At 44.3% G+C, this 25386-nt stretch overlaps 1 protein-coding gene across 1 annotated transcript in view; it reads left to right on the top strand.

Annotated features, from left to right (window-relative positions):
• mical2a (microtubule associated monooxygenase, calponin and LIM domain containing 2a) overlaps positions 1–25386 on the top strand; it is a 179713-nt gene that overhangs the window by 81984 nt on the left and 72343 nt on the right. Inside the window, exon 5 of the mRNA XM_084337133.1 lies at positions 24757–24858. Within this exon, the coding sequence (XP_084193259.1) occupies positions 24757–24858 (102 nt within the window). The remainder of the gene's footprint in view (positions 1–24756; positions 24859–25386) is intronic.

The raw sequence follows: 25386 nt of genomic DNA, 5'->3' as shown, positions 1-25386 counted from the left end.
GCGCCCTCTTTTCATATTTTAGATCAACACGCATATCTGCCCCTTCTCCTGGAGTAGGCATGTCAGCGTGGTTAGGGCACGGGACTGGTTCTGGTCACGCTGGTCCAGGTCAGTTAACCCGTTGTCCGCCGGGGTTGCAGATCTGCTGTTCTGGTACCCTGAGGGACTTGGGCTTTTTTCAGGGGGAAAAATGCCGGGTCGGTCCGGGTGTCACAGGGTTAGGCATTATGGAGACCCTTTGTTGGGTACTCTTTTGTACCTGGCACTATTGTAAGGGGCTGGTTCTCCTTCTTTCGCTCCTCTCTCACGCATGGCGAAGAGGGGGCTGTTGGGGTGGTCTTCTGGACTCCCCCTGGTAATCCTGTGTGCTTCCCGGGCCGCCGGGCCCGGTCCGAAGTAAAGTTTCGTTGATACCGTAGGCCTGGGATAACCCTTTTTTGGAAACTGAAACACTTGTACTGCGGTATAGCTGGTGTATACCCGCAGGTGTGTTTTGGAGCTTTTTCTTGAGGGGTTATAGAAACAACCACCGTCTGTACCGAGAGGGTAGTTGATTCCCTGGTATGTTGGAGCAGAGTCAACTCCCGGGTTGCCCGGTTGAGTGTGCCCCTGCACGTTCATGACGTCTGCCAACCATGTCAGCCTTCTCTGCCTCGACCCCTCTGGGTGTTTTTTTTTTAATGGAGCCTTTGTCATGGTGATCAACAACGCCAGCATACACCCCTTCCGCCGGGGGGGCTGTTTTCAGCTGACTCCTTTGGCGCCTGTCTCGTCCGCAGTGCTCCAGGCTCAGGTTACAGCCTGCTGCCTGGTTTCCCCGGTGCGCTGCCTGCTTCCGTTGGTTAACCTTTTTGAGTGCTTACGGCCATGCTGACTGCCTGTTCTGCAGGGTCAGTGTGCCAGGCGGTGTGCTATTGGGGGGAAAGGGCCCACTCTTGGAGGGGCCTTATCCGAATACGCTGGCGATGTGGGGGGCGGTGTCACTAAGTGACCGTCTGGTGGGGTGTTGATGCCTGGCGTCATTGACCTCTCCGGGCCCCCTTTTTCCGGGGGATCCAGTCCCTTCAGTGGGTCTGGGTCTTCCTTCGCGCTCCGCTGCTACGGCCTTGCCACGGGGTTGGGTTTGCTCTTGACCCCGTGATTTTGGGGGCGGTAATGAGGTTGTTCCTTCCGTTCGTTCCCTGGTGGCATGCGGGTTGTGCGTGTGTGTAGTCGTGTGGTCAAGTCACGGTCTGCTCACCCTGTGCGTTGAGTTGCTTGAGTTCCTCTTCGCACGGTCGGATCCGTCTCCCTCCCGTAAGCCTCCAATAGGGGTGGTATCCTCCATTAGGGAGGGTCGGGGGGCTCGGTCCTCCCCGGTCTGATGGTTGTGGGGTGCCTCAGCGGGGTACATTTGTCGGGCTATGGCTCCCGCTCAGCCTCTCTTGTGCAGATGATGCTGAGCGAAAGCCATAATGAAATAGAACGTAAGGTTATGTATATAACCAAGTTCTATGAATTATGGCGACGCTCAGCAGACGCCGCTGCGGCCCTTGATCTCGCCTTGTGGTGAAAGTTTGGGAAGGAGGCGAGTAGGTGACCACACACCTGCTTATGAAGGTAAGCGGGTGGGGGTGTGGCCAGATGAATGTTGGGATGTAAAGGTACATGGTGGAATTTTTTATTCAGTGCTCGTGCACGAAGTGAAGTACAGTGCAGATGATGCTGAGCGTCGCCATAATTCATAGAACTTGGTTATATACATAACCTTACGTTTACCTGCTGTACTCTACATATCAAAACAATAAACAGAGCATTTCTATTCGCCTAATCTGACAATTGGATTACCGGTCAAAAGCTCTTGTGAATTCAGTTGAACAATTTGAAGCTGTTTGAACATCTGGAAAATTCAAAATTAGACCTCACGGTACGCTGAGGTTGAGGAGTTTAATAACGTTACGATTAAGGAATGCGCTTGGAAACCATCAGCCCTCCTTTATATTATGAGGAGATCATAGGCTGCATCTGCCACTGTTAATTAGGCCGTTTCATGGTTATATACTTTATAGGGGTTCTTTGAGGACCCTTGCAGCTGGCCTTCCCCTCCCACTTTCTCTGTAGCTTTCAGGGTTTGGCCAGACGTTCAGGGCACAGGCCCCTCCCATTAGACTGTACTGTTCCATCCAACAGTATTTAACAGTTTCCTTCATAGCCACCGAATGGCAACTATTAACTGATATTGATCCGATCAACTTGATCAGATCAAGTTGTTGTCATTTTATCTAAATTCCCATTCAAATCAATCATAATCAAAATGTTATATCAGTCCTGATACAGCTGTATGTACGCGTGTAAGCATAGTAAAACTGTCCCACCTACACCCCTGTTCAACGCATACACTGTGATATGAAATATGTAATTTAATGGTGCATTACGATGCTCATAGGAAACCAGTTTAAACCCTATCTATAAAGTTGAAACAACAATCAGCACAACTGTCTGTCTGTCTGTCTGTCTGTCTGCGTGTCTGTCTGTCTGTCTGTCTGTCTGTCTGTCTGCCTGCCTGCCTGCCTGCCTGCCTGCGTGCTGGGGCCGTGGCAGCTAACTATCTGACGTGACTATCTACTTGACCCTCTCCTCGTCCCACAGGACTTTGAACTCATGGTAACTTGCTGTTGTCAAGTGTTGTCCCTCCAACTGCAAACGTCAATGCACTGATATCAACAAGTGCCCCTCTCTAAGTTTAGACAGCCTGGTCTCCCGCGTCCCCGCAATGGACTTAGCTGTGCCCTTGGAATAATGGAATGCATTTTTCACATGGCGATATTACACAACAAACTGCCAGGGCAATATTGTGTTGGCAAGGTCTCGCATTCTCGCTGCCCCTAAACCCACGCCAGTCTGAATATGACTCATATTAAATAACGGGTTTGACAATGATATGGTATCTATAGTAGGATATCATAGAGTTGTTTAGCTGCATGAAATACAGTGTGCATCTCTGGATGGACGTTTGTTGTGATCCATTTCATTTCAGTAGAGTCACATTTAATATTAAACTAAATATATCTCTTAGACAAAGCAAGGCAGGTTTATTTATATAGCACAGGGGTCAGCAACATGAAGTGCCAGTTTGAAATATAGTTGTAACTAGTGTGCCATATCAACAATATTCCATGCATCGTAATTCTTTTTTCTCATAATCAGGTATTTTTAATGATAATTTTTACATTATTACATCATTATTGTTATTGTTATTATTAACAATATTATTATGATGGTTGTATCAACCCTAAATCTGAGTTGGGGGGAATGCAATGCAGACAAACGGCTGCATACAGTGCGACCATTTCACTCACATTTGCCCATTCATTTTTGGACACATCCAAAATGCCACATGGGCTGCCTCCACCGTCGGTGTGTGTACTGTACGTGTGCTGTACTGTACGTTAAACAAGACGAAAGTCTTTCTCTGGTCTGCATCCCCTTAACAATTGTATGTATTGAGCTGTACTGTACTGTACCAGGCCACGTGAGCGGATCGGCGCGGCCGAGAAATCCGCTCTTCGCTCTTTAAAGCTTGGTCCGCTCCGCTAATCGCTCATGTTGACCCCGCCCCCAAGTCGCTCTCCGCTCCCTCACCGCTCATTGATTGATTGATTGATTGAAAAGTTTATTAACAGATTGCAGAATGGGTACAGTACAGTACAGCTCACACACACATTTTACACTGTACATTGGAATATTGACAAAGCCTTACTTGGTAATTTACTGTACAACTAGGTTAGGACATTTGTAGGGGCCAGTTTCGAATTGCAGTCTCACGTAGGTGTTTTTTGAGAGTGTTTTTGAAAGTGGGTAGTGATTCACATTCCTTTACAGCTTTAGGTAGGGCGTTCCACATTGATGTGGCATAATTGCGAAACGTGTTTAGTCCCTTGTTTGAGCCGAATCTGGGTTTTACATGATTTGTGGAGCTCCCTCTGGTGTTGTGATCGTGGTATTCACTGACCTTTGGGAAGTATTTTGACATGTACATTGGTACCTTGGTCGCGTAGTGTATCTTGTAGACCAGGCCCATTGCAAGTTGCTGTACTCGGTCGTCTACTCTAAGCTTGAATCGAGCGCTCCCCGCTCCCCGCGCCAGATCGCTCGGCTTTTATTTTTTATTTTTTTTTTGAGCATTGTGTAAATTAGCTCAAACTACAACAGTCTACACCCCCTGGGCCCCTTAACAATTGTTTGTATTGAGCCGCATTGTAATTGTACCCATTCTGCAATGTTAAATAACGTTGTTTATCCATTCACTAGCTCTATTAAGCGATGATAGTTAGCCGAGCCACAATGCTATGGTCGCTGCCATTAACGTTAGCATGTAAGCTAACGACAACAACAATGGCGTCGATACTTTTCTAACATCCTGTGAGTGACAAAGCCTGAACAGGATATCACAGGTTCACCCTTCTCAATTCTCATTGGTTGAAAATGGCCTTCATGTTTGTACATCGCCATCTGTTGCTTTGGCATTGTACTACATGTATATTATTACATCAGTGTTAAACCACTGTGTGAGCGGCCCGGAGTGGATTGGAGCGGAGGAGAACTCTCGCTCCGGACGTCGCGCCGACCCATTTTAAAACCCACTCCTCGCTCACGTCAAAACCGCCCGCTCCGCTCCCCGCGCCGCTCACGCTCCGATCCGCTCACATGGCCTGTACTATACCCATTCTGCAATCTGTTAATAAAGTTTTCAATCAATCAATCAATCAATGCTGTGTCGTAGCTCCACCTACAGGCCTAATGGAGAACACCACAATGTGTGAATGAATGGGTGAATGTGAGGTATAACGTGTAAAGAAGTTTCGATTGATCGCAAGACTACACTGTAAAAAAAAACAATAAGTTACCAGAACTTAAAAAGATTGAGTTCAGTTACTGTGCATTAAGGTTCAGTTTTCAATCCATAATAAGTTAACAGAAAAATAAGTACACAACCACATTATTTCAACCTAATAAAACTATGTTTGTCATTGTTTTAAGAACACAAGTTGACTTGGTAATACTCACATTTTGAGTAAAAAGAAATGGCGTTGCCCTCTCCCTTTTAACATGTGCAATGTTAAAATGAAATAGAAAAATAAAGAATACAATTTGTTGATTAATCCCACTGGTCACAATGGTGACCGTAATAATGTTTTTGTTATAAGGCTCTGAAAATGTTACTGAATGATGTATCAATGTATTTCCAGCTAAATTGAAATAATAAAGGGTCTCAATTAAATGTGTAGTGTCACATGACCAGAACACAGCTCAGAACACAGAACACAGCTCAGAACACAGAACACAGCTCAGAACACAGAACACAGCTCAGTCGTCGCAAGGTTTAACTGAGGCTAACGTTAACATGATGGCACACACAAAGCACACCCTCGTCCTCCAATCCCTCCACCGGAGCAAGGCCAGAGAGAGAGAGAGAGAGGGAGAGGAGAGAGAGGAGAGAGAGGAGAGAGAGAGAGAGAGAGAGACGTTCAAGTTAACATGCAGCCCCATGTGTAGGAAAATAAACAGCTGCCTACCTGTTGCTGTCAGTGAGATCCCTGGCCCTGTTTTGCTTTACTGAGCTCCGTTATCTGGGGGCTGTAGTTGGTCACTTTAAGCTGCACACCGGAGCATCTTTTAATCCAGCTGTTTGCTGTTCTCTGATATTTTCTGACATTTCGTTGATGCGTCGCTCGACACTTCAAGCTGACATGGGGATATCTTTTATCCTTGATTTGATTGTCTCTTTGTTTGGCAAGCCTTCAAACAAAACATCTGAGCTACAGAGAAAAGCCTCCTTGATATACTCGCCATCAGTGAATGGCTTTCCACATTTCGCAATGCAATGAGCGTGGTTTTTAGCAGTCGTGAACACTTTGAGAGTGCTGGCTTGCTTTCCATACCTGGCCACGGCACGTTTAATAGATTCTGCCTTATCTGCCTGATCTTTGAAACTTTTTTGATACTTCGTCTCAAAATGGCGTTTCACACCCGACGTTCGGCAAACTACATTTTCTAAACATAAAGTACACACAGCACGGTCCTTCTGACACACAAACCCGTAGTCGTCTGTCCATGAGGGCTGCAATGCCCGAATTTCCTTTGCTTTAACTTTCTTAGCGGGGGTTGCCATCATGAAAGACGGCACATACAGAATGATTACCTGGGAACTGCGCGCGGGTGCGGGAGGCCAGCTGACTGCTGACCGCTGAGCACCATGGGAACAGCTGTATAGCTGTCATAGGGGTGTGCAAAACAGTCGACTTACAAAAAAGAACCTGTGGGAGGATTTCAACAAGATAAATGCGACAACAGTGCAAAATATTTCACTATAATATTTCAAAGCAAAGTATATATATAAAAAAATAATAATTTAAATGTTGCCCCCTGTGCCAATGAAAATGCTCCCGCGTGCCAATGCGCCTAGGGTTGCCGACCCCTGATATAGCATATTTCATATTTCAAAACAAATACACAGGATAATATATATTAGTGGTGGGACTCTATTAATTGAAATTAATCACATTTTAATCGCATATAAATATTTGATGCGAAAAGCAAAAATGTTCAATTCAAATTAATTTTGGTATACGAGTGAATCAATAACTATACATACGTATAAGCAGCAAAATCCTGTATTAGCTACTATACAGACCAACAGATCATTGCAATTTTTAACAATTTTAGGAATAATATATATAGCGCAAAGGACCTTTTGTAAACTCAAGCACTTCGAGGTAAAAGTTAACGCAGTACTTTCAAGTACATTCCAGAACAGTTGCCCATTAAAAAAAATAACTCTTGATTGATCCCTGTTACGGATGTGTTAGCAGAGGGCCCAGGCGCAAACAGATACGAGGGAGAGGTAGATATGGATTGTCAAAAAGTGAGCACTGCTCCTTTAATCTTGAACACTTCGAGCCAGGGGTGAAGTGTGACAAAATAATCAAATTTAAACAGAGGGCAGCAACAAAGATATTTACAAAAATACGTCCAAAGGCAGCAGCAAAAATACAAAAACAAAGAATAGCACAGCTGAAGAACTGGCAGAGGGCTAAATACGAAAAACAAATAATAATCTCATAAAGAGAGCAAGTCCAAAAGGCACCAACAAAACACTGCAAGGCAGGCTAGGAAAAACATGAACAACTGACTACAAATTAAAACCCTAACAAACAAAATGAACATTCCACAAAAAAACAACAAAGGGAGGAACAAACAAAATAAGCACTAGGAACACTTACTACAAAAATACTGGAAGGAGTAACAGGATCACAGGAACTAGACAGCAAACACTAGTAGGGAATCCAAACAATGAACCGACAAAGAGAGAATGGCAAACGAGGCAGATATACACACACTGATTGACATAAGAGGGTAATTGGGAACGAGACACACCTGATGGGGAAAGCTGAACTAACACACAGGGGTAAGGAAAACAAAAGGCCAAATTACAGAGAGAACACCATACAAGGGACAAATAAAACAATTACAAAGGGAACGAGACTAAAGACAAAACAACGCTAAAACACACGGGAGACAATACAAATGCCAAGAGTACAAGAATATCCAATGGTGGGGGCTGGTGAAGAGTAGAGGAGAAAAATCCTCACAAGGGTGGGGGCTGTTGAGGAGAGGAGACAGGGAAAAAGGGTCCAGGGACAGGCGAACCCTCACAGTACCCCCCCCTCCAGGGACGGCTCCCAGACGTCAAAAGGGACAGTCTGGGAACGGGCAGGACAGGGGGCCAGGAGAACACAGGGAGAGTCCGGGGGAAAAAGTCAGGACGGACAAGGCCGGGACGAGCAACACTGGGGCAGGGGAGCGGTGACAGAAACCCAGGAGGGGCTCGAAACGGGGACAGAGGGCCGATGAGGGGGACGAGGGGAACTGGTAGCAGGGACAGAGGGCCGATGAGGGGACCCTCCAGGCGCTGGACTCGGGACTGGACCAGACGAGCCGGAGCAGAGGTGCGAAGGCGACGACCTCGGAGCAGGACCCCGGACGGGGACCACCCCAGGCGCAGACCTCGGGACCGGGCGCAGAACCCCTGATGGGGGTCTCTGCAGACGATGATCACGGCGTAGACCACAGAGTCGGACTGGACCAGAAGAGGAGTCAGGACCAGATGAAGAGCCGGGACCAGACGACGAGCCGGGACCAGATGACGAGCCGGGACCAGATGAGGAGACGGGACCAGATGAGGAGACGGGACCAGATGAGGAGACGGGACCAGATGAGGAGCCGGGACCAGACGAGGAGCCGGGACCAGACGACTCTCCAGGTGCAGATCGACCTCGGGGCAGACCTCGGCGTTGACTACGGCGTAGACCACGGCACAGGGCTGGACCAGACGACCCTCCAGGTGCAGATCGACCTCGGCGTAGACCACGGCGTGGACCACGGGGCAGGGCTGGACCAGACGAGGAGCCTGGACCAGGAGACTCCCCGGGGACAGGAGCAGGAGCACGACCCGGACTAGACGTCAGGGTCTTCCCGGGAGCCGGAGGAACAGGGGCAGCTAGAGCTGCTCTAGCAGGGGCTAAACTGGCAGTAGAGACTGGGTTAGCTACCTGGGTAAAGCTAGCTGCTAGGGCTACACTAGCGGGGGCTAGGCTGGCAGTAGCGGCTGGGTTAGCTGCCCTGGCAGTGCTAGCTGCAGGGTCTGTACAAGCTGCGGAGGGTGCACTAGCCGAGAGGGTTCGGGTGCTAGCTGTAGGTGCTACACTAGCCGGCGAGGCTAAGGCGCTAGCAGCAGGGGCTCTAGCGGACGCGACTGAAAGGCTAGCAGCAGGGGCTCTAGCGGACGAGACTGTGGTGCTAGCAGCAGGGGCTCTAGCGGACGAGACTGAGGTGCTAGCAGCAGGGGCTCTAGCGGACAAGACCAAGGTGCTAGCAGCAGGGGCTCTAGCGGACGAGACTGAGGTGCTAGCAGCAGGGGCTCTAGCGGACAAGACAAAGGTGCTAGCAGCAGGGGCTCTAGCAGACGAGACAGAGATGCTAGCAGCAGAGGCTACATTAGCATTCCGGAGTAAGCTAGCAGGGGCTGAGCTAGCAGTGGGGGCTGTGCGAGTAGCCTGGGCTGAACTAGCTGACGGGGCTACTCTAGCAGCTGAGACCCTGCTAGTCTTCTTAGCCTTGCTAGCCTTCTGAGACCTGCTAGCTGTCCGTGCTACGCTAGCAGACGGGGCTAAAATGTTAGTCGGAGTAACATGGGTATAACCCATCCTGATAACTGAAGGGGCAGTTCTAGCAGGATAGTTAACACTGGCTGGAGGGCCAGACCAAGGAACTGAGACCAGAGAAACTGGGGCCATAGGGAACGAGCTGGCTGACGGGGCAGTCCTAGCTGTTGAGGCCTGGTTAGCTGCAGAGGCTAAGCTATCAGACAGGGCTGTACTAGCTGTTGAGGCCTGGTTAGCTGCAGAGGCTAAGCTATCAGACGGGGCTGTACTAGCTGTTGAGGCCTGGTTAGCTGCAGAGGCTAAGCTATCAGACGGGGCTGTACTAGCTGTTGAGGCCTGGTTAGCAGCAGGGGCTAAGCTATCAGACGGGGCTGTACTAGCTGTTGAGGCCTGGTTAGCTGCAGAGGCTAAGCTATCAGACGGGGCTGTACTAGCTGTTGAGGCCTGGTTAGCTGCATGGGCTAAGCTAGCAGATAGGGCTGGACTAGCTGTGGAAGCCTGGTTAGCTGCAGGGGCTAAGCTAGCAGACAGGGCTGGACTAGCTGTGGAAACCAAGAGATTAGCCGACAGGGCGGCTCAGGGAAACTGACCTTGCTAGCTGAAGGGGCAGTCCTAGCAGTGGGAAACGGGCTATCTGACGAAGCTACGCTAGCAGTAGGAACAGTAGTAGCAGTAGGGGCTGGGCTAGCCGTGGGGAACAGGCTAGCTGACGAAGCTACGCTAGCAGTAGGGGCTGAACTAGCAGTAGGGAACAGGCTAGCTGACGAAGGTACGCTAGCAGTAGGGACTGAACTAGCAGTAGGGAACAGGCTAGCTGACGAAGCTACGCTAGCAGTAAGGACTGAACTAGCAGTAGGGAACAGGCTAGCCGACGAAGCTACGCTAGCAGTAGGGACTGAACTAGCAGTAGGGAACAGGCTAGCTGACGAAGCTACAAGGGCTAGGCTAACCACAGGGGCAGGGTCAGCTATAGGGCTAACCGGCAGGGCTGAGGTGCTAGCAGTAGGTACCCTAGCAGGTGAGGCTATGCTGGTGGTTGAGGCCTTACCCGCAGTAGGGGCTTGACTGGAGGCTGGAATAGGCACTTGATCCAGTGTCTGCCATACTCCTCCAGCTGTGGGGCCAGCTCAGGGTGCCACTCCCTGAGAGAGTAGAGCAGACACAAAACATCCTTCCTCTCCTCCAAGCAGGAGGAGGACGGTAAATCCCCCAGTCTGAACGCCTCCAAGGCGCTCAAAGCCTCCCTCGTTCTGTTCGCTGGGTCCAAACATGGTCGGTTAATTCTGTTACGGATGTGTTAGCAGAGGGCCCAGGCGCAAACAGATACGAGGGAGAGGTAGATATGGATTGTCAAAAAGTGAGCACTGCTCCTTTAATCTTGAACACTTCGAGCCAGGGGTGAAGTGTGACAAAATAATCAAATTTAAACAGAGGGCAGCAACAAAGATTTACAAAAATACGTCCAAAGGCAGCAGCAAAAATACAAAAACAAAGAATAGCACAGCTGAAGAACTGGCAGAGGGCTAAATACGAAAAACAAATAATAATCTCATAAAGAGAGCAAGTCCAAAAGGCACCAACAAAACACTGCAAGGCAGGCTAGGAAAAACATGAACAACTGACTACAAATTAAAACCCTAAAAAAAACAACGAAGGGAGGAACAAACAAAATAAGCACTAGGAACACTTACTACAAAAATACTGGAAGGAGTAACAGGATCACAGGAACAGATGAACTAGACAGCAAACACTAGTAGGGAATCCAAACAATGAACCGACAAAGAGAGAATGGCAAACGAGGCAGATATACACACACTGATTGACACAAGAGGGTAATTGGGAACGAGACACACCTGATGGGGAAAGCTGAGCTAACACACAGGGGTAAGGAAAACAAAAGGCCAAACACACACTGGGGAATAAACTAGACTAGAATCAAAATTACAATTACAGAGAGAACACCATACAAGGGACAAATAAAACAATTACAAAGGGAACGAGACTAAAGACAAAACAACGCTAAAACACACGGGAGACAATACAAACGCCAAGAGTACAAGAATGTCCAAAGGTGGGGGCTGGTGAAGAGTAGAGGAGAAAAATCCTCGCAAGGGTGGGGGCTGTTGAGGAGAGGAGACAGGGAAAAAGGGTCCAGGGACAGGCGAACCCTCACACAATTTCTCTTATTTTTTCTTGTTTTATGAACAAACCAGACTAAGAAAAAAAGTTATTAGCAATTTATTATCCTTTATACTTATTGCACATGCATGAGTCTGGTCTCCTTTGAAAGGTAACATTCTTACACAATAAAGAAAAATCATCATGCGATTAAATGCATCAATTTTCTTTTCTTTTAATTCTTTCTGTAGTTAATTAATAGAAATTAACGCGATAAAGTCCCAGCCCTAATAGATACATATATACATATTTGATATACTATTTAAGGTGAGACACCCCAGGTGAATAGGCAAAAAAATATATTTGAATAGATATCACTATGAAACTTTCCCAGTTTGTTATGTACATAACAACTTAGAAAAAATGTATTGCAAGTTTTCTGAGATCTTATGTTTATATATGCAAAATAGGCATTACCTCATTAAATATGCACTAATTTGCATATGACGTTTGGGTATAAATACCAACACATAACACAGTGAACTTTTTACAGAAGGGATTGTGGATATGTCTTTTTATCATCCCATGAATCAGGAAATGCTGACTACAGTCATAAAAAAATCAATTTTCACCATGTTTTTGGTCTAAATGTACTATAATTCAGGCTATGAATGATATATCAACAAACTCCTCTGTAAAAAGATGCATGGTATATATAGGAAGAAATGTGGAAAGTATGGTGTGTGTAGGTGCTCTGGAATGGTACATGTCTACCCTTGCGTGTAAGAAAAACGCATACAATTTTTTTTTGGGAAAACACCTTACATTTACATTTACATTTAGTCATTTAGCTGACGCTTTTATCCAAAGCGACTTACAAGTTCTGTGCGACAAGACAGCAAGAAGGGTACGACTCTATCAGCTGAGTAACAATGTTCATCAAAGTGTTGCGTGTTACAGTGTAGGTTAGTTTATTAGGACAAGTGCATGACAAGTGCAGCTGTGAAATATCTCGGTTGCGTCCTGGAAAACAGCTTATCAGGGGAAAGCATGGCTCACCAAGCACTTACAAAGATAAATAACAGGACTAGATACCTAGCCAGAATCTCTAATTTTTTAGATCAGCAAGAATGAAGATTCTTGCTGGAGCTCTCATACAGTGTCACTATGACTATGCGTGTGGCTCAGGGGCGGATTTAGGATTGTAGGAGATCCGGGGCTTAGCCCAGATGGGCCCCCCCTCCTTTTTTTTTTTTTTTTTTTTTTTTATATAATTTTTTTTCCCTTTTTTTTTTTTTTTTTCTTTTTTTTTGGGCAGGCAAGGGACAGATTTTTTTTTGGATTTAATGAACCTGTACGTGCAATTTCCTGCAATATAGAGCCTTCAATCTTGACCAATAAAGCTGCTCTTTTCACTATAAAACTCAGTTAACCATAACGTAGTTATGGTTAGATTTATATATTGGAGGGGGGTATATCATATTTTTCATATAATCAAAAAGTGGTGGAGCAAGATCATACCTTTGCTCCCCCAAGTTCAATAGTGGGAGAGCAGAGATGCTCCGAATGCTCTTATGGCCAGGCGTCTATGATTCACTGATACAAAGTAAAATAGTGCAGTGCAATAAAATAGTTAGTAAAATAGAATAAAATAATGCAATAGTGCATTGCAATAAAATAGTTATCATCGTATTTTTTCGGGAGGCCGGTAAGGAGTGCATTACAGTAGTCGAGTTGGCTTGAGATAAAGGCATGGATCTGGTTTTCAGCGTCCTTTTGATTTATAAATGGCCGTACTTTAGCTATGTTTCTAAGGTGGAAGAATTAAGTTTTTGTCAACTTGTTGATTGTGATTTAAAGCTTAGGTCTGAGTCTACCATAACACCAAGACTTAACTCACTCAAATACAGTTAGCAGCTGGATAGACCACAGATGGAAATTAGCTTCTGCTAAATCTGGTGCAAACATATTTTCATGTAACAATGATGAATTGTATATACATTTTTTTTTTTTTTTTTTTTTTTTTAAATAGATTCTGGGCTTTTCAGAATACATCCGGGGCTTGAGCCCAGGTAGCCACCCCCTAGCTCCGCCCCTGGTGTGGCTCCTGGTACAACAGTGCCCCCAAAAGTCAGAAAATAAAACTACAGACATCACAAAACAAGCTAATCAGGGTAATACTAAGGCTACCTGCCCGAACCCACCTTGACCCATCTCACTTTGAGATCATGAGATGGCTTAAGGTGGAAGACAGAGTAAATCAGATAGGGATGTGCCTAGGTCACAGAATAATGCACGGGGTAGTGCCAGTGTACATTAACAACTACTTCAACCGAATCAGAGACACCCATGCATACCAAACTAGGCGCAGCTCAACTGACTTTGTGCCAGTCAGATTCAGGAGCTGTATGGGGAAGGAGTCTTTTCTGTATTCAGCAGCTGTCTATTGGAATAGTCTGCCCAGTGAACTGAAAACCATAGACAATGCCGTTAGATTCAAGTCCAGCCTGAAGACATGGCTCAAAAGGGACTATACTTGACCTAGACATTTAGCTTAAGGCACCCTTGCATGTTGTATGAGTCTGTATGTATATAAATGTTAAATGGTATATGTGATGTGTTGTGATGTCACGTTTTGTATGATGCATGTATTAAGCATCACACTCCCCCACCCCCCTACAAGGACCACAATGGAAATAAGCTGAGCTTTTTTGTGTTTTATCCTTGGCAGTATATCCTGACTGTGCTCTTCTGTCACATGTTTATTTTTATATTGTCAAATAAAGTCATTCATTCATTCATGACAGTAAGGTTAGTCAGGGTTAGATTTTTTTTTTTTTTTTTTTATCATTTCAGATAATGGTTGAAGAAGTGAGTCTTTAGTCGACGGCGAAAGATTGGACGGGATTCGGCTGTCCTAACTGGGATGGGTAGTTCATTCCACCATTGTGGGGCAAGGACTGAGAATAGGCGGCTTCTCTTTGATGACCCTCCGGGAGCTTGGATAGGAGTAGGTCTGAGGCGGCCAGAAGATGCAGAGCGTAGGGGTCTTGAGGGTGTGTAGTTGGAGACCATTGACCGGAGGTAGGCGGGAGCGGTTCCCTTTGCCGCACGGTATGCTAGGTCGAGGGCCTTGAAGCGGATACGTGCAGCAATGGGGAGCCAGTGCAGGTCCCTAAGAAGTGGGGTGACATGGGCCGACTTCGGTAGGTTTGAGATCAGGCGGGCCGCTGTGTTTTGAATGAGTTGAAGAGGCTTGGTGGCAGTGGCCGGGAGGCCAGCTAGCAGTGCGTTGCAGTAGTCGAGGCGGGAGATGACTGTTGATTGGACGAGGAGTTGGGTGGCTTCTTTTGTCAGGAAGGGGCGTATCCTTCTGACGTTGCTCAGGAGGAATCTGCAGGTTCTGGTTGTCGCTGCGATGTGAGCAGAGAAGTTCAACTGGTCGTCGAGGACAACACCAAGGTTCTTGGCGGTCGGCGACGCGGTCACAGCTGCATTCTCGACTGTGATGGAGAGGTCAGTCAGGGGGGAGGATTTGGCCGGCAGGTGGAGCAATTCTGTTTTGCTTAGGTTCAGTTTGAGGTGGTTGGTTATCATCCAGGCGGAGATGTCAGACAGACAGGCCGAGATCCGCTCAGAGACGTGGATATCTGAGGGAGGGACGGAGAGGAAGAGTTGAGTATCATCGGCATAACAATGATATGAGAAGCCATGAGACGTGATAATGTTACCCAGTGATTTAGTGTAGAGGGAGAAGAGAAGGGGTCCTAGGACCGAGCCCTGGGGGACACCCATCCGGAGGGGGCGGGTGGCCGACAAAGTCCCTCTCCATGACACTTGGTAGGAGCGGTCGTTGAGGTATGATGTCAGCCATGTCAGCGCAGATCCAGCCACTCCCATTCCTGCGAGGGCCGCGAGGAGGATCTGATGGTTGACTGTGTCGAAGGCTGCAGATAGATCTAGGAGAATCAGGACAGAGGAGAGGCCTTTCGCTTTTGCTAAGTGAAGTGCCTCTGTGACCGCAATGAGAGCCGTTTCTGTGGAGTGGCCAGTCCGGAAGCCAGACTGATTGGGGTCTAGGAGGTCATTCTGTAAGAGATAAGCAGTAAGTTGGTTGGATACAGCACGTTCAAGTGTTTTAGAAAGGAAGGAGAGAAGAGAGACAGGACGATAGTTGGCTATGACGGTGGGGTTCAGGGTTGGTTTTTTTATGAGGGGCGTGACTCTGGCTTGTTTTAGGGAGGTGGGGACCACCCCCGAGTTGAGTGAGGAGTTGATGGTTGCAGTTAGGAAGGGGAGGATGTCCGGTGCTATGGTCTGGAGGAGTGGGGAGGGTAGCTGGTCCAGCTGGCATGTAGTCGGACGGTTCGACGTTACCAGTGTCAGGGTCTCGGCTTCTGTAATGGGAGAGAAAGATGACAGAGTGAAGGATGAGGTTCTCGATTCAGCGTTTGGAATGGGTGGGGGTTGGGAGAAGGAGCTGCGGATGTTCTCCACTTTTTCCTCAAAGAAGATCGCAAAGTCTTCGGCAGAAAAAGATGAGGGAGGAGGGGGTGGGGGGGGAGTGAGGAGGGAGGACATGGTAGCATGCAGTTTGCGAAGATTCTTGGCAGAGGCCTCGATCCTATGGTGAAAGAAAGAAGCTTTGGCATTAGTAATGGTTTTGGAGAATGTTAACAAGAGGTTGTGATATGTGTCGATGTCAGCAGTGAGGCATGACTTTCTATACTTCCTCTCAGCCGCTCTCAGGACCTGTCTTTGTTCTCTCACTGCATCCGTCAGCCATGGACTGGGTGGGGAACGGCGGGCAGGTTTCTCAACGAGGGGACAGAGCTTGTCGAAGGAGGTTGCAAGGGCTGAGAGGAGGGTGGAGGTTGCCATCTGTGGGGAGAGCAGAGAAGGTGTCACTCAAAGGTAGAGCGGATATTATGTCAGAGGAGAGGGTGGAGGGGGATAGGGAGGGCAGGTTGCGTCTGAGTGAGACGGTTTGAGTTGGGGTGAAGACCTTTTGGTTAAGCATGAGAGTTAGTGAGAACCTTTGAAGGAACCTTCAAAGTTTTTGTATTGTAGGCTTCCGGTTAAGCTACAACATGTAGCACACGCATTTTGCAATTGCTCCGCTCCCACCAACGCTAATTTCGTTTAAAAACATTATTTGGACAGTAAAGAAAGAGAATAGACCACATCGTATGTATTGTTAAGACCCTCTACTAACCATATCAAAAGACAATATGGTTAAAGGTAGAAAGGTGGCAGAGAAAATAACTACGGCAACTTCAACGGCGCAGGACGTAAAAAAACGAGAAAGACGCGTCCTAACCGTCGCTGGTTCTGAGCCGACGGCGACAAGCTCCGAGGAGGAGAAGGAAGAGGACAATTTACCGGGATCATCGATTACGGTCCCCGAAAGAGAGTCAATAGAGACCAACATAAAAGAAGGTACAGATTCAAGCTCCGTGAAAGGGAGAGCAGCCAGATTTATGGATTCCAACGTCACTGCATCTATCTACCATATGCCGCCAACTGAAGAAAGCAGAAATCCACCCGATTTCAACACACTGTCTAACCTGATGGTAGAACAGTCTAACCTGATGAAAGAACAGATGGTAGAACAGTCTAACCTGCAGATTACACACATCAAGGCGCTCGAGGCAAACGTCGATGCTAAATTCGATCGCATCGAGGCTAAATTCGATCGCATCGATGAGAAATTAGAAGAAGTCAAAAAAGCGATCGATGCACAGTCAAAGCGAATCACGACAGTGGAGATTTCGGTGACAGAAAACACAAAAGCAGTCAAGGCGAACGAAGGTAGCATGACAGAGATGGGAGAAGAGATGGAAAAAGTGAAAGATGAATACCGGAGGGAAATAAAATTGCTTAAAAACGAAGTGATGGAGAGGCAACTAGAAACCCATCGTTACCACAGGCGGAATTACATCCGCATTGTGGGGCTTGATGAAGCAGTGAACTGCGATGACATCAACTTTCCAAAAGAGTTATCAACGATTTTGGAAAACTCCGATCCAAACAAAGTGCCAGAAGTGGAACAAGTTTACAGAATTGGTTCCCAGGGGCAAAATATCAACGGGCCGAGAGTCATCATTGTCACTCTGCGGAAAACTACAACAAGGGATGACATCATCAAATATGCTCGCAACCAACGTGGGAAGCTGAAGTATGGTGATAAACCAATATTTATCTACGAAGATTTGAGCAGAGAGGCCATCATCCGACGTCAACCATACAAAGATGTGATGCAAAAGCTGTACATAGCCGGCTACAAGCCAAGGCTAGCATATCCGGCGCTGTTATCATTCTTGGGCAATAACGGCCGCAGGTCAGGTCCATTTACACCCTTTGAAGCTGAGGATTTCCTGAATCAAAATGCAGCAAATAACCCAAAGCATGACGAAAATGCCGGAATCAGTTAAGCCTCTCTCTAAATATATACCAGTGTTGGAATGACTTTATTGTGTTCATCAATGAGGTCATTCCACCAGTGTTGGAATGACATTGTTGTGTTCATCAAAGTAGCAAACGATATATGCAAGTCGTCTATAACAAAGTGTACTGTGTATAATACGATTCATAATACATTATAATTTCAGTCTCTGGTCTCTGAGGGGACAAATAAATATCAATGCAAAAAGATCTATCTGGAATATTCTGGGTTTATCGCTCAAATGCCCTGGGTCTCTTAGATCATTCTGGAATGTAAAATAGTCTAGGCACTAGTATATTCTACAACCTTCTAGAATATAAGGCACCATGACAACGAAGCATACAACTCTAACAATAACATTCGGTGTGCATACACATAGCAGATAATAAATTAAATGAAGTGCAATCAGCCCTTAATAATACTTTAAAATTATCCACACATAAACGTATGAGCACAGCAAGGTTATTCTAACAATTTAAGTAATCACTCCATTAAAGGCACATTGAAGCGCTAAAAGGCGCTGCTTTTCTATCTTATCTAATCAGTTAAATCGGTTCTAGTGGCTTCTCCACGTTGATAATTATTTATCTCTTATTCCTTATCTATATCTTTCCATTGATTTTTATTTTATTTAATTTTTTCTTCTCATTACTCTATATTTTTTAAATATAATTTAACTTACATTGTTCTTTTCCAATGTTCTTCACATTAAGGTGTCAATATTACTCTATATTTTTTAAATATATTTTAACTTACATTATTCTTTTCCAATGTTCTTCACATTAAGGTGTCAATATTGATCTACAATCTTTTCCTTTTTTTTTTTTTTTTCCACACGTTGGTGGAGGGTTCAAAGGAATATGTCGATAAAGGTTTATTCTCTTTTTATTTTATTTTTTATTTTTATCTTTAGGTTATTTATCACAATACTTCATTACAGTAAGGGAAGGTGCAAGACCAAAAGCGACATTCTATTGCAATAGAATGGAAATGTTAGATCCTATGGCAATGAGCATAGGAAAATTAGGATTACAATGCTCAGGTTGGGCAATCCGGTGGACCATGGGAGAAAGTCAATCGCGGAGGATGTGTTCTTGGAACACAGGCATGTTCGACTTTCTGGGAGAGGGGAAAATAGGGGATTTTTATTTGTATATATATATGTTTTTAAGCTCAGCTCTCAACGGGACCTCATTAATTGGATGTGCATCTATTGTAGCTTCATACTCCAGAAACATTACCAAAAACTACACGAAAACATGCATAGACTATGGCTAGTTTGAATATAATGGTATGGAACACCGGTGGGATAAACAAACAACACAAGCGCAAAAGCGTGCTTACACTGATGAAAAAAGAACATGTGGACGTGGCTCTATTAAGCGAAACGCACATTTTAGAGGGAGACATAAATACGTTAGCGGATAACATATACCATAATATTAGTCACTCTTCTTTTGCTACGAGAACTAGAGGGGTAGCCATAGTCGTCAGACGCAAATTAAATATCGAATTGAAAGGGGTATGGTCGGATGCTGAGGGCCGCATAACTATAGCTAGGATTATACACAATAACAGGAAAATTGCATTGGCAGCGGTATATGCCCCGAATTTGTACGAAGTGGGTTTCTTCACTTCACTAACAGGAGAAATGTTAAACCATCCCGAGTACTCATATATAATAGGTGCGGATTTTAATGCCATTTGGAACCCAAGGATGGACAAAACTTACCTTTCCTTCTCCAGCGAACAAAAGAATTCATCTAAAGCATTAAAAGATTGGTCGAAATCAACAGGAGTAACTGATTTATGGCGTTCACTTAACCCCATGACCCGCAAGTACTCCTGTCGTTCGGCGAGACACAACACACTATCCAGAATTGATTACGTCTTTGCATCCCCGAGAATATTTGATAAATACGAAGTGGAAATGACACCCAATGCGCTATCAGATCACTGCTACTTAATCCTGAAAGCAACATTTGGTACACTATCTACCCGGGCCCCAAGATGGCGTTTTAATTCGATGCTGCTTAACAACAAGGAATTCATTACACAAATTAAAGAAGCTCTCACAGTATTCCTACAAGATAATGCTAACTCGGTGCAAGATCCAAGAATATTATGGATGTCGGTAAAGAATATGATCAAGGATTTCTCGGATAGATTTACCTCCATATTGCGCAAAAATCAAAACACAAAACTGTCTGAAATGGAAACGCTTTACTCAACGCTTTTTAATTCTTTAAAATACAACAACTCTACTAGACTAGATAACCAAGTTAACATTCTAAAGACAGAGATCAAAGCAATGTACAGACAAAAATCGGAATTGCAAATACGCAGCACTAGACAACAGCAGTACTTCCAAGGTTCTAAACCTAGTCACCTATTAGCCATGCGACTAAGAATTAATGCAAAATTTGCAGATATAACTGCCATTAGGAAACAACAAGCTCTAGTAACAGAACCCAAAATAATAAACGATACATTCAAAGAATTCTACTCCGATTTATATAACTCAGAAACGACCTTTGATCAAGACAAATTAGACACATATCTTAATCAAATTACTCTCCCTAAACTTACGGATGAAGACGCTAAACAGTTAGAAGTACCGATCACATTAGAAGAACTCAAGAAGGCCATATCCGGAATGAAAAACGGCAAAGCTCCGGGAATTGACGGTATCCCATCAGAAATGTACATTTCTTGCTGGGACATATTTGGACCCTTATTACTAAATATGATCTTATACTCAGTCAAAGAGGGAAGCTTCATTGAACACCAAAATACCGCACTCATTTCAGTTCTTCACAAAAAAGACAAAGACCCCACTGAATGCGGTAGTTACCGTCCTTTAAGCCTCCTCGGAACCGATGTCAAACTGTACTCTAAGATATTAGCCATCAGATTGCAAAAGCATATGACGTCTTTAGTTCATACGGACCAAACAGGCTTCATAAAAGGTCGCCTGATCAATGATAACATAAGGCGAATACTGCACGTACTAGATACAGACAAAGAGGACATCACACCTAAGGCGATACTATCCCTGGATGCTATGAAAGCATTTGACAGGTTGGAATGGTCGTTTCTATGGGCAGTATTGGAAAGGATGGGGTTAGGAAAAGGTTTCATTGATATGATTAAAGTACTATACAAGGACCCATCGGCCAGGATTACAACAGGCACATTCATCTCCGATATCTTTCCGGTATCGCGCTCAGCCAGACAAGGTTGCCCTCTTAGTCCCGGACTATTCGATCTATCATTAGAACCTTTAGCACAATTTATAAGACAATCCCAACACATAGAACCAATAGTAATCAAGGGCACACATCATAAAATTAGTTTATATGCGGACGACGTAATATTGTTCATGCAAAACCCCAACAACACATTGCCGCTTATACTCAAGTTGATAGAGAACTTTGGTGATTTATCGGGATTTAAAATAAATTGGCCTAAGTCGGCTTTTCTTCCTCTTAACACCAGTGCAAAAAAAGAGACAACCCTCCCAGGTGCGATACCCATGGTCAAACATTTCAGATGCTTGGGTGTGGAAATATTTCCCACCATAAGACAAACGGTGAAGCACAATTACACAAAAATACAGAACAAAATCAAGGACGACCTGGACAGGTGGGCAAAACTTAAAAACTCAGTACAGGCAAGGGTATCAATAGTTAAGATGGATGTATTACCAAGAATCAATTTCTTCAGCTCAATGCTTCCGTTACCTCCTCCAGAGGGCTACTGGAAAAGATTACAAACCTCCACATACAAATTTATTTGGAATAACAAACCACCTCGCATAAAAAGATCCACCGCACAGAGAAGTAAAGCAGACGGTGGCATGGCAGTCCCAGATTTTTTACAATATTTTAATGCCTTCACATTAAGACCATTGAAGAAGATATGGTTTGACCCAGAGGCTTTGGTATCTTGGAGAAAATTAGAAGAAAACATAGTAGCCCCACAGAGATTGAAAGACATAGCATACACTAAACTTTCAATCAAGCATTGTGAGCGAGAATTTGGCCCAATAATAACCCATGCAATCAGGACATGGCGGGAAACACAAAGGAAATTTCCTAACCCTCAAGTATGGCATAATCACACTCCCATATTCAATAACAATGCTCTCTTAATGGGAAAACGACCTATAAGATTCCCTGTATGGGAAGAAAGAGGCATACACTCATTAGGGGATATTTTTAATAACAAGGGCCTCTGTAGTTATGTCGAAATATGCATAAAGTTTAACCTCACCGAGTCCACATGGCTTTTTTACATACAGTTACGACTTTGTATGAGATCTCACGGTGTTCCATTACACATACCAATTGAACACCACAGATACCACAAATTTTTCTATGAAAGAGATACATTGGGAGGTTTTGTATCAGGTTTTTATTATCAATTACTAACGTCCTCGTACGAAACCCTTCAACTAGACAATGTCTGGAGGAGGGATATACCAGACCTGGAAAATGACTTTGATTGGCAAGGAGCCTGGGCAAATGTCCGACTTACATCAAGGAACCCGGATCATCAACAAATCAATCTGAACTATATTCACAGGACATACTTGACTCCTATAAGGCTGTGCAAAATGGGGCTTATACAAGACTCCAAATGCTCCCAATGTACAAATGGGGACGAAGGAACATTTATGCACATGTATTGGGACTGCCCACCAGTTAAGGCATTCTGGAAAGATGTGTCCCAACAATTATCAATACTCGTATTTTGGAATATACCTGTACACCCCGCGGTATTGCTATTGAATGATGTTTTTGAGTTTGCAGTGAACCCACAACTAAAAAGATTGGTTTTATCGGGTATCACAGTAGCTAAAAAACTGATTGCATCACGTTGGTTTCAACCGGAAAAAATGTGCCGGAAAGTGTGGTTTCTTACATATCTCGATGTGATATATCAAGAAATATCTACAGCAAGAATTCTGGGGCTCAATGAATCCAAAATGTTAATGTGGTTAGAAGTGGTGGAGAGAATAAAAGCTAGCCTATAATGGTGATGTCTGGTTAGGAGTGAGGGATAATGGAGGTACTATCCAAGAGGGGGTCCGGGAGGGGGGGGTTTGAGCTGGAGCATATGTGTGTAGGGTTTTAGAAAATAGGTATTAGGGGTATATTATATACTAACATTTATATAATTGTAACTTCGCTGGATATACACGGTATACGGTTAAAATGTTATTATTGACTATTTTTGTTTTATCCTGTTTCTGTACTTGCATATATTTTAACCACCTTTACTGAAAGTTTCATTATACATTGTGTGTTGAGTACTGACTTTTAATAAGTTTTGTTTTGCAATAATAAAAAAAATTAAAAAAAAAAAAAGTTTTGTATTGTAAAATGCAATTTTTTTTAACAGCTATTTACAAACACAATACCTAATCAAACCATTAGTAATTGACAACCTAAACACATGCCTGATAACTGAATAATAATAATAATGATGTTATTGAACTGAACAGAACTACACACAGGCTACAAACAGTGTAGTACAGTGTAGTACCCCCTAATAGGCAAAAATATTTGAATAGATATCACTATGAAACTTTCCCAGTTTGTTATACATATAAACTAAGAAAAAATATATTGCAAGTTTTCTGAATTTTATGTTTATATATGCAAATGAGGCACTTCCCCATTAAAATTGTGTGCACATTATGGATGCAATAAGGCAAAATGAAGTAAAATAAACAACTAAATGTGTGTTATTGACGTTTTATTGTCACTAGTTTCATAGAAGACATGTTTAGGAAGCAAAATATAACAAAATCTCAAAATCAACAAAAAAAAGTATTTTTGCCTATTCACCGGGGTGTCTCGCCTTAATATTTCATAATATTTAAAAAGGCATACCATAATAAAAACCACAGTGCATTTTAGAGTCAGAGTGCAGTTATTAGGAGCAGTTATAATTTAAGGCAATTTCTAGCCTATTCTTTTAAGTAGCCAGAGTTGGGGCTAAAATACTTCCGGAGGTTTGTTCCAACGATGTGTAGAATAAAAACTGAATGCTGGTTCACCATGTTTTGTTTTAATCTGAGGAACATTTACTGTAGCAGACCGCTCCCTGGTGACATAACAAGTCTAGAGGCTATACTTAGGCTGACGTCTCCTCCGAACCAGATGTGAAAAGACAGAAATCCCCCCAGTATAAAAAGGGTCGTAGCAACAGTGGTCTCCCTGAGAAATAGCCTCCCACACCAGCAACAGTGTTTACTGATATCTGTTTACTTGTATCTGTTTACACTGACTGACCTCTATATATACCAAGTGTTTAGTTCCTAATTTCTCTCTCTCTCTCTCGCTCTCTCTCTCTCTCTCTCTCTCTCTCTCTCTCTCTCTCTCTCTCTCTCTCTCTCTCTCTCTCTCTCTCTCTCTCTCTCTCTCTCTCTCTCTCTCTCTCCTCTCTCTCTCTCTCTCTCTCTCTCTCTCTCTCTCTCTCTCTCTGTTGTTCATGTTCTCTTGCTCTCTCTCAATTCTATTCAGTTCCCTAAGCTTTATTGGCATTACAGTTAGTGCATTTCAGTATATATTGCTGAAGCCTTGGTTAATCAATCAATAATGAATGATGAATTAGGTATAATATATAATACAAATATAATTAATTATGATTAGATCATAATAAAGGAAGTAAAAAAAAAATACATAGATATTTCTTTTTACATAATAGCATTACATAATAGCTCAATAAAATAATACGAAAAAAACTGGTTAATATCACTTGATACTGAGGGGGAAAAAAGCAAGTAAATAAAGTAACACTACTCTCTCTCTCTCTCTCTCTCTCTCTCTCTCTCCTCTCTCTCTCTCTCTCTCTCTCTCTCTCTATCTCTCTCTCTCTCTCTCTCTCTCTCTCTCTCTCTCTCTCTCCTCTCTCTCTCTCTCTCTCTCTCTCTCTCTCTCTCTCTCTCTCTCTCTCTCTCTCCCCCTCCCCCTGTCACAGGGTCTGGCTGGAGGGCAGAGATCCGGCCTGCAGATCATCCCGTGGCTAGCTTTGACTTTGATGTGGTGGTGGGTGCAGATGGGCGCAGAAATACTCTGGAGGGTGAGGAGACAACACTGGAGAAGTGGGAGACAATACTGTAGAAGTGGAGCAGTAGTACAGACTGTAGTGGCCTCTGTGTGTAGAGAACATAGACATTCCTAAAAATAGGAGTCACTATCTGATGGTTTAAAGGTTAAAGGTTTTGACGTGTCATTGATTTCATGGAAATGGAGCCCAATCCTTTTCAAAAGGCCCCAGTGGACAGCGTTAAGCGTGGCTATATGGTATATTATGAGAAACTCCTGCGTGCAGCAGAGCAACACCACTTCAGTTTGGTTCATAGGGTTCATGTTTACCAAACACTCTGTCTCCAAAGTTGCATCTCCCTATGTCATCTTCATCACCTCTCAAGGTTTCAAGGAATAGGTTTGGGCAAGGAATCAGTTAGTTATTCGAGATCCTGATGTATTTGCAATAATTTAATTCAGATAAAAAGCTGGACTTCTTCCACTAACTAGTCTTATCCAAGAACACTATGAAGTCATGAAATCAAGCTTGTCTCAGTAAAGCTATATAGCCCTATGGGAC

Source organism: Notolepis coatsorum (genome assembly GCF_963971535.1).
Source record: "Notolepis coatsorum genome assembly, chromosome: 20".
Lineage (NCBI taxonomy): Eukaryota > Metazoa > Chordata > Actinopteri > Aulopiformes > Paralepididae > Notolepis > Notolepis coatsorum.
Note: the sequence above shows the minus strand (reverse complement) of the source record. Positions and strands in the feature narration are given on the sequence as shown.